The sequence below is a fragment of the Falco peregrinus genome, chromosome 14 (genome assembly GCF_023634155.1).
Source record: "Falco peregrinus isolate bFalPer1 chromosome 14, bFalPer1.pri, whole genome shotgun sequence".
Classification (NCBI taxonomy): Eukaryota; Metazoa; Chordata; class Aves; order Falconiformes; family Falconidae; genus Falco; species Falco peregrinus.
In genome coordinates, this window is record NC_073734.1 from 18,245,683 (window position 1) to 18,256,281 (window position 10,599).

The 10,599-nt window shown below is 42.5% G+C and overlaps 1 protein-coding gene across 3 annotated transcripts in view; it reads right to left on the reverse strand.

The window, feature by feature from the left end:
* ZNF423 (zinc finger protein 423) overlaps positions 1-10,299 on the reverse strand; it is a 234,663-nt gene extending 224,364 nt beyond the window's left edge. Inside the window, exon 1 of one of the 3 annotated variants that reach the window (XR_008749824.1) lies at positions 10,048-10,299. Coding sequence is in view for 2 of the 3 variants with exons in the window: in XM_055818868.1 (XP_055674843.1) it covers positions 10,048-10,087 (40 nt within the window). In the remaining variant the exon portion in view is untranslated. The remainder of the gene's footprint in view (positions 1-10,047) is intronic. The other 2 variants (XM_055818868.1, XM_055818869.1) reach the window with 2 other exon arrangements.
* Between the last annotated feature and the right edge of the window lie 300 nt (positions 10,300-10,599).

The following is a 10,599-nucleotide window of genomic DNA, read 5'->3' on the forward strand; positions in this document are numbered from 1 at the left end:
CATTAGGTGAGACTCAGTACAAGATCCAAAGACAAGCACTCACAGTTTCATTTTAAAGTGGCTCATAATACATTGTACCATACTCCTAAAGGATGCTCAGGATTAGACTGAAAGTACTCTATCTTTTAAAAAAAAAAAAATAAATCTTAAAGTAAAAACTTTTTCACCCAGAGCTGCCTACTACATTCCCCACAAAGTATCACTGCCAGAAATACACCATTTTTGCCATATAAGTCTAGCATAAACATAAACAGGGTGCAATTCACACGCAGCCCTCCTTCTCTACTTCTTCATCCCAGTATTTTCAATACTCTGCCACATCCCACATGCCCTCTGGGGGAACAGTCTGGTCAGTAAAAGCAAAGAAATTATGAAGGGCAAGGCATGCCATTTTCCTAGAAATAAAGGAGGCCACAAGCAAGTTACCCAACTGAAATGCATCCACAGAATTCAGCAATAAATAACATACAAGCTTGGCATTACTATGTAATCCAGTATATCTCTACTCATGTGAGTAATCTAATGAAGCAAGAGAAATTTGACTAAGAGCTTGAATAAGTAAATTAAAGCAAAGCTGCATTTACCGATCAAGCAAAATAGCCAGAAGGCTGCTGCTTTTCTCAGAGCAGAAGGCAGGCTTGTGCATCAGAGAAACTTCCTTGCGTTTTGCAACTGTGTTAGCTGATCTAACAAAAGATACTAATTATTCCTCTAGACCTTCTCCTTCATGTACACATGCACATACATCATATACTACATCTATTTGCATGCACTCACATAGGAAGTGTTGAAAGCCTACTTTTTCTTGTTATCACCCTGACCTCCTCTTCCCCCAAAAACACTAAACAATTAGGAGTCCTCACAGACCAAGTTCAGATGCTGCCATGATCATAAAGTAGTTGAAACTTCCAGAATTAATGACTGCACTCACAGTAGTCTTCGAATTTCTCTTATTAAACAGAAAAAAAACACTATAAATCACAACAAACACACTCCTCCAGACAGGAATACACCATCACTGTCTGTTAAGAGCAGAAAAGCTACTTTGTTTAGGTGTTTTACAATTCTAGTGTTTTCTTTTCTGCTTATGCTTAATCATACCCTTTTCCATGGAGTGGGAGTCACTTTTCAGATCTGTTTCTTCTCTCGGTCTTTAAACTAGAAGTTAGAAGTAATATAGATGCAGCGCCAGGTAAGTAAACCTCTGTGTCAAAATTTTGCATATGATCATCAGGCACCCTCCATACTCAAATACCAGCAACAGATTTCCTAGTTTCCCTGTTTTGCTTCCATGTTTCTCCATTTAGCATTTCTGCTTCCCTAAGTATTAAGTTCATCATTCTACCATGTGTTTTCTCTACATCCTTTTTGTTTTCTAATTTTGGAGGACAGGAGATTGAAAGGATGCAGACTCACAGTCAATTTTGCTCATGTGAATCTGTACCTGTTTATGTTAACAGATGTTAAACACAACCTGGATCTCTTGGGTTTCCTACAGCAGCATCAGGGAGCTTCCACAGCACTGCTGCATCCTTGCACCTTGAACTTTCCCAGTGCTCTCCTAGAAATCCCCCCAGCAGCAATCTCACAGAGACAGCAGAAGAAGAAGGAGATACTCTCTGCAGCATTGGATGCCAAGTGACTATTCCTATCAAATCTCTTTGCTTCTCTTGCTCTTTCAATTGCAATACAAGAAACGAGGATAAAATTCCATCCCCACCAAGGTCAATAAGAAAAACTACCACCAAAACAAGACAGTAGTTCCAGCCCATAGCTGATATAAACCTAGGACTACTCACAGTCCTCCAACAGGAATCTTGATTACCACCACTAGCTCTCCAGCAGATTCAGGGAGCTTGGACTTAACACCCTTGGCTTACATTTAAACATCCAATCCAGCTCCAATGAATGTGAAAGGGAAAAATTACACTCACCCTAAAAACTGCAAAAGTAAGCCCTAGGTGCTCACCCAGTGAAGGACTCCATCTCTGCATTGCACCAAACACCCTGTTCTCAGAGAATATGGCAAATCTGTCTTTATTAACATTATCTTTGTTACCACTCAGTTCACCACCATGTGAAGCAAGTTCCGGGAATCACCAGATGGAGGCTTGGCTAACCTGCCTCAATGGTAACCGAGAGAAACTCGTCTCAGCCAGGTGAGGATCATCAAGAAATGAGCAGAGCTGCTAATTTAAGTACCAATCCTGTTGGAGGTTGCCTGGACCCTCACCCCCATCTCTAAATCACCTGTAGGCAAATGTTACCTAAACCCAGTAACAGCTTTTTTGAGTCCAATTGATTGAGTGGTTAAACTTGTACAGTCAGCAGACAACCAAGGGAGGCATATATTTTAATGGTAGATATGGAAACAAAGGAATTTTGATTAGCCTTGGGACTGGAGGGGGTAAAAATACTGGTTTAGGATTTTCCCAGGATATGCATATTAAGAACTTGTCTTTTTGCCCTCTGTATAATTTTTTTAATATTTGGAAAGCAGAATTAGGCCACATTTGACCAAACCTCCAGAGCCTAGTAGGAGCCAACAGAGACTGGAGCACAGCGACTTGTTAACTCTTGTACTTCTACTCATAACAGGATTTCACTAGTGAGCAACGCATTTTCTGTAGCACTATCAGAGGCTTAAACAAACCGCTTCTCTACGAGCAAGGAACTGTCCCTCCGCTTCACTGTAAAACCTGAACACATTGTTTACTTTCTCTAATATGAACTGGAAATAACTCCTGCGTAAAGAAACTCCAACTGTTACACTTCAGAAGCAGCCTTCGTTATCAGTACCAGACTCAAGGAGAACACAACTGCAGGTGATGCTACAGAGAGCCAAGATCAACCCTGCTAGAAATTGCCCAGGAGAACACGCATGTAGGGTGGGTTTAAATGAGACCATGACTGAGATTATTTCAGCCCCAGCATACCCAAGCGAGCCCTTCAGGTCTCCTGAGTGGCCTTTATCCAGCAAAGGAAACACTCCTCTGCCACAAAGGCTGCCTTACATTTGTACTTGCCACTCCTCTGCGGTAGCAATAAGTCCTTTACTGTTTGTTCATCTCTTGAAAGTCCTGTAAAGCATTCACTGTTCACCTGTCACACTGCACAAACTGAGCCCTTTGAAATGAAAATCTAAAAGTAAATGTGTTAGTCAATGGCTGCTGCTGCAACAAGCATGCCCGACACCGGCGCGAGCCTTGAGGCAGGTAATTCACTTCAACACGAGACTGGCGAACAACAGTATGTTTTATTTAATTAGGATGAACAGAAGAGATAAACCTCACAGCAGGGCGGGTAATGACAACATTTCAAAAATAATTCATGCCCAGGTAACAAAAGGGCAAATTTAAATTACATAAAAAGCTAAAAAGTTGACTTAATACATCCAAGGGGGAAAAGAAAAAAAAATTAATAATTGCACTGCATATGATTAACAAGTGGCATTTACAAGCTCTGAAAATTGGTCTTTCTGTTGCCTAATCTGTGGCTAGAAAGGAAAAGGTTTTCTTTCTAAGCAAATGCAAACAATATAATGAAGCTACTTATCGCTAGATTCAGATGGGTATTGCAGTGCTATCCGAAATAAGTCATACAGTGGAAAGCTAATGCCATACACCAATTCACTGTACTGCAACGAGATTTGTGAGCCTGTTCCAAACGGCATCACCCAGTTTCCAGCCCCATCGGGTCCCTTTGTTTGCATTTTAGAAAACAAACCACTGCAAGAGGTCGAAGCTTGAGCCTTCTGTAGCTGGAAATGTCACAAGAGACCATTTAGTCTCTGCACATCCTTCTACTCCCTAGAATAAAGCCACTCTGATAAACCACCATAATTCACTGCTGCACAGATATATATACATCGAGGTGTCGTCAAGAAGATGTAATACTTAAAACTCACATCACCTTATTTGCCTATGAGAACAAGGAAGAGCTTCTCTGCATTTACTAATGGACATTGGGAAAGAAAATGCACAAGAATCTACTTCTGGGCTCTAAAAGTATGTTCAATAAATGCATGCACTACAGAGAGCTCAGCGCTGGTCCTCGCTTGGCTCCAGCTCTCACCCACACCCTCCGAGTCCGCGTCCACCAACGCATGCACCACAACCAGACCTTCCCCTCCTCCACCATTTCTCGGTCAAGATTTAGCAGGAGTCTGTAATAGGTTTTATATTATTGGTATTTCACTGCTCCAGCACATTTCCTAGAATACAAGGGAAGGTAATAGCCATCCTTTTTCAGAGGCATTTAAGGAGAATGTTGATGGAGTGATGAGGGGTTGGTGTAGGCATTTTTATAAGACAGTTCAATTACTGTGGGTAATTAATAATCTTTTGTTTAAGAGAATCTTATAACACATGAAGATATTTATTATCTTTTAGAGATTGCAGGCTAACGCACAAAACCAGGAGGTTATTTCTTTTTTTAAAAAAAATGTGGTTTGCATTTTTCAAATGTTGTAATGAACTAAAAGATATTTCACAAACTGGAATTGGGAGGGAAGATACAACTTTACTAGTTCAGTGAAAATAACTGAGTAAACGATTAAAAGAGCATTTGACAAAATGGAAGTAAATATTAATTCTACAGTATGAGAAAGCATTGTCATTCACAGAGCCAGCAGGTGAGGTACGTTTTTTAAAACATTTACTGTAATAACTGATCATTGGGTACCACTCCAAGCACATGGCTTAGTTAATTTAACCAGGCTGAAACCACTTACCCAGGTTTAACTAAAAGTGAATTTGGCACCAAACAATAGACAAAACCAAGCCAAAGCCCCATTTATGATAAGACAATTTGTATTTACACAAGCTTAAAGCATCTACAAAATGTCATTTTTATATCCAATTCAGAGGATGGCATGAACATCTGCTTTCACTTCAAGACATTAATTTTCAATTATTGAAGAAAAACAAAATAAATCCTGACAAATTACTGGTAACTGTAGAATCTTTTGTTACTCTATTAGTTTATAATAGTAATTTAGAAATCCTACAATTAACATCCTAACAAGAGCTCTCTGATTATTTTTTTGCACGTGTCATCTGAAGCAATTCAGCAGTGAACAATGTTCTTTAACTTGCATTGATTGTACACAAATATTTTTGAAGAAAAAAAGATGAGGCGCTCTGAGACCCACTACTGTTACATGGTAGCTGTTTTTCACCGATGGCTTTAGACGTAGCATCACTAAAAATACAAGATTTCTATTTTCTCCCCATCCATATTTAAACCTTCTGCATTACCTTTCCCACTCTTCTCAATTTTTGGTCACGTTTATTCGTTATATTCACCGAGACCAATGGGAACAGGCCACAATTAAAAGGTGTTTGCACACAGGCAGGAGTTTCAATCAGTAAAACCAGTTAAATACCACCCAGATCCCATCCAGGAAAGCATACCGGAGGGAGAGAAAGGCAGAAAAATGGGACTTGTGGAGTTCAGGGGAGAACGCAGCTAGGCTGGTAGCAAAATACACAGGCAAAAATTAAAAACTGCAGGCTAATCCCTGAAGGCAGTGCTCAGTATACTGCATGGATTCAAATGCTCTCAGGGCACCAGCCCCACAATGAAACACCAACATCTCCAATTATTCCTAATCCCCCAAAAGCTACACTTGATAAAGAACAATCAAGAGCATAATCTTATTTGATATGAGTTTTATCAATTTTAGCTGCTGCTTTCACTGTATCAATAAAATTCCACCGAAACTTGAATGAACTGTAAAATTAAAGGATAATCGCACAAGTCTCTTGTATTTGGCAATTATGATTATACTTGTCAAAATTTAATTTGTAGAATGTACTGTTCCAGTACCTTCAGGTTCTTCTCTATCAACTGGGAAAAAAGGAAAATTATATCTTTAAGACAAGTATGAAAGACATTGTTACTTCCACAGTCAACTCTGTAACTGAGCTCCGACATTGTATAATTGACTTTGCAAGCAGAACAACAGCAATATAACAAAGAAAATGTCAGTGTTTTCACAGCGCTAATCTATAGCACTAGGAGGGCCTCCTGCTGTCAGCCAGAGCTGACAATACAATAGCTTTCAAAGGGATATTACCATCACGCTTTTATTCTTGACATCAATCAAGACAAAGAGAATCCTTTTCACAAGACATTCAAAATCAAACCTTTGTATGAGCAGATAGGTAAAACAGCATTCCTTTAAAGAAGATCATTCATAGCAATCAACTAATTGGAACTCAGCAAATGGTTGAAGTATTTTTATTTACTTTGCAGATAACGAAGTAGCTAGTGAACAACCCCCCTTTTTTCTTCTTGACTGACACAAATGAGGCAGGTAGGGTGTGAATCAAAAGTTTCTATCAGCATTTTTTGCCAACTGAAAGCAAAAAAATATGACAGCAATTCTGCAACTTCAAGTAGGATAACAAATCTAGACTTAATTAGTGCATTCTTTTGCAAAACAGTTTGATTACCGACTAGCACGTTTATGCACAAAATACCCTCGCAAGCTGACAGCAATTTGCAGAACTGTCAAATTCAGCAACCAAAGTGCATCTGATGCTTAAAACCTTGTGCCAAAGTGAGCCCAGTCCCCACAAATTGCAGTCGAGTAACTCCTCAATTACAATTACATGGGATTGGAAACCTATGACTTACTGTTACCAGCATCTCAGCACTTCACTTTACAGAAGGGCTTCCAAAGGCCTCACGTTGTACCACAAGAAGATACAGTTTAATCAAGAGTAAAGATGAACCCCTGCCGTCCTCGGCCCCCACGGCAGACTGGGTGCCAGCCGCTCCCCAGAGCTGGCAGCACAGAACAAACTTTTAAGGACATTGATGTTGACATCACTCCCCATCACTCCTAACGGGGGACAGAGAGTGTGTTTTGATGTTCGCCACTGCATTATGGTTCTGGGGTTCAGGACCGCGTGGTTTTAACGACACTGAGTAAGGTACAACTCTACCTTACAGACAACTGATAAAGCTCTCTGCAGAGGAGATTACTGGCAGCATGGCAAAAGAAAAGTCTGTGCCAAGGAAAATTACTTTCATGGGCTTTGTCTGTGATGTGAAGTAAAGCTTCGGAACAGGCCAGTGTTTTACTCCATCACTGTTACCACCAGACTGTCACCAAAGCGTTTATTTTCTAAGCCAACAAAGACTCAACCCCTCCTACTTTTACTCCATCCTCATTGATCTGAAACAACCTTCCTTTAAGCCAAGAAGTACTTAATCCACAACCACAAGCTACAAGGTTAGCATCTGCAAGTTTGCACAAACTAATGGTCAAAACAAATCAGCATACTGTGTTGCAAATCATAAATCCCACAACAGGGGAAAGTCCATGGCTACTGCTGGAGTTACAGCTGCAGGAATTACTGCAAGTTTCTGCCAGGCTGAACCTGAGACCTGACAATACAGCACAGGGGCCACATGACCTGCAGCTTTGCTGGCATCCAGTTTTGGTTTGCAATCTCTTCATTTCAAATAACGTGCATGTAAGAGTCATCCACATTTGGTACTTCTGTCAAAGTCAGTCATTTCTTTAAAGTCAGTATCACTCCCAGTTAATGTGCAGGCAACTTGCCTTTTGCGTGCAGAATAATCTCTTTCATCACAGGCACACACCGATTCTATTTTAGTGTGTAATCTTTCTGAATGAAAAGGGATGCACAAATCTCAGTAGTGGTTAATAAATAGTGAAGCTGCTATACAAAGTGAAATAAATATACGGAAAAGAGAAAAACGGTAAATTATTCTAAGTCCTAAATGCCACACATATATCCACATAATTTATGCTTGTTTTCTTCTCACTTGAATTGGGAAACCTGTGACCTCAGAGTGCCTTTATTTATTACATCTCAATTATTTCCATGGAAACGTGTACTGTGGCAATCTACCGGGCTGCCAGCTCCCTAGACCACAAAATATATATGATGGATTTTTTAAAAGCAGATGATATGGATGAATATAAAGAAAGGAAGAAATTCTTTACCCTACATACATGTAAGAGCTGCCTCCTATTATCCAAAATTTCACCCAGATTCAGCTCATTCCTTAGACTCCCTGTTAGTCAGCTCATACTAAGACATGGAATTTACAGCCAGTTTATGCTGAAGCTGAAAACACATTTTTTCGTGCCCAGAGACTACAGAAATATTTAGAATCTTTAAAAGCTGAGCTTCACCCAGCTCACTGTTGCAAAGATCTTCTAGATATTTCTACATTACAGGGATAATGTTTCTTAGCTATGACTTGCCAGTAAGTTACCTGCTTTGATTCATAAAAATGTTCATGTAAATAGTGATCGGCTCTGTATTAGAATTAGGGTCAAAATTTCATTATAAAGTATCAAGCACTCGAAAGAGATACTGCCGCCTAAAAAGTAATGAGGCAAAACCCAAAAGACTAATATATGGTAAATATCTAACATTATTATGGCATGAGAGGTCGACGTTTACTAACTGAGCTTCTAGAGCAAACACGGTTTTCACTGGCATAGAACTATTTCCTGAACGTTAAATGTGACACTTTAAGACAGAAAAATATTTTAAACTCCAGAGGCCTGGCCACTAAACGTGATCTCCTCATCCAAGGGAAATCATGACCCTAGGCCTGCACCACTGTTCTCAAACTGCGGTCCCTTTAGTTTCAAACAAGGTATTTCAGAGCATCCCCTAGAAATAGCTTTAGCTCTGCCCTTTCTTCTGCCCACAGACTGTAACATTCATCTACCAATTACTGAAGTAGCTCCTTTAGCAGAGATTGTCCGAGATTGCAGAGGGTCACAACGCCACGCTGCAAACCTGCCCCACAGCACAATGCTAAGAGGTACCGTTAGTCTGGGGGAAAAATGATTAAGGGTTTTGTATAAAGATGAAGGACAGACTTTACAAAAACTTCATAAACATTTGAAGCACGTACGACTTACATTGCAATCATCTGTTAAACAGTGGGTATTTCACAAATAATATAAAATGGCCCTGGACGGGATTTCAATTCATTCTTTAGCTGGTCGATTAACTACATGCTAATTTTGTCTGTCCACAAGTTATTTAATTACAAACACTGTCGACTTTTTGTTTCATCTTTTGGGCATCCAAAGTTATGATCCTTTTGTGCTTCTACAACAAAGCCCCCGGACCACTGAGTTTGCGACTTCTGCTTTGTGCAGAGGACAATAAAACCTTACCCAACATCAGCTAACCTCCTCGTGGCTGGGAGTGAAAGGCTTCGGAAATCACGCCTTCCCCTCTCGCACCCATTCACTTAAAAGTCAAAAAGCTGGCAAGGCGTGCAATAACGGCACGGGGCTGGTCCCGGCCCTCCCTTTACGTTTCACCAGCAGCTGTTTTCTTATGGAGGTAAACAGGGGGTTTAAGCACCCCTTGGCTGTGGATGGTAAAGAATAGGCGAAGTTTAACGTTTAACCGTTCTTAAGGCAGCCCTGAGTAAATGTGGCTACTTTCTTCGAGCCCAAGTAAGTTTTCAAACCCCATCTATCAAAGCGGGTTTCATTCTCCCCTTCCGCACACTGGACAGCGGGAGGGAACAGCCGGCGCTGCTATTCCCAATCCTAAAGAAACACGACTTTCCAGCTAAGCGGCTAACCCACCAGCGTGCTCCATCCCTCCCTTTCTCCCAGCCCAGCGCACCGCACCCCAGCATCACCGCGAAACTTTCCTCCCTCCCCGCCTCAACGACGCTCCCGGCTTCTTTCATCAATTATCGCGACACGTGTCGCCAACGAGTCTAAGCCGGCACCGCGGTACACACACACACACACACATATACACCCTCCCCGCAACGGACGGCGGGCGGGTGGGCTCCCCACGCGGGGCGATGCCCCGCGTGGGGAGCCCACCCGCCCGCCGTCCGTTGCGGGGAGGGGGGGGGGGGGGGGGGGGGGCTCCGCCACCACCGGCCCGTACCGGGGGGGGATTTGCAATCCCCGCCAAGCCGGGACCCGGCCCTGATTGGCCGCGTCGCGGCGGCGGAGGCGGCGGCGGCGGCTGCCCGGTGCCGGGCGGCGGCGGGGGCCGGCGGAGGATGCCTTACCTTTCACCGAGCGGGGCTTGGCTTGCTTCCTCCTGGACATGTCCGGGCGCCGTGGCTCGTCCTCCTCCTCCTCGTCTTCCTCCCGTCCCTGCCTTCCCTTCCTCTCCCTGCTTTCTCTCTACCTCCCCCCCCCCCCCCCCCCCAACCTCCAAACTTTGCGAGGCGAAGCGGCAGCAGCGGGATCGATTATTTGATTTTCTCACTTCTTTTGCCTGTTGCAATGCGGCAAGTTCAACTCCCCTTTCCACCCCCTCGGGCACCTTCCCCCCCGGGGAAAAAAAAAAAAAATAAAATCACAGGCGCAACAGTTGCGATATTTTTTCCTTTGTTTTCTCTTTTTTTTCCTCCCCCCCACCCCCTTGGATGTGCAAATACTACCGACGCAAAGCCCGGCCCGCGCCCCCACCCGCCTTTTTGTTCTCTTTAAAGTTTGCAGGCGCCCTGCGGCTCTCAGTCCGGCTCGCACTTTCGGAATAATAATAATAATAATAAAAAAAAAAAAGGTGGGAAAAAAAAACCAAAAACAAAACCAAGAGCCCTGCGCGGGGTCCC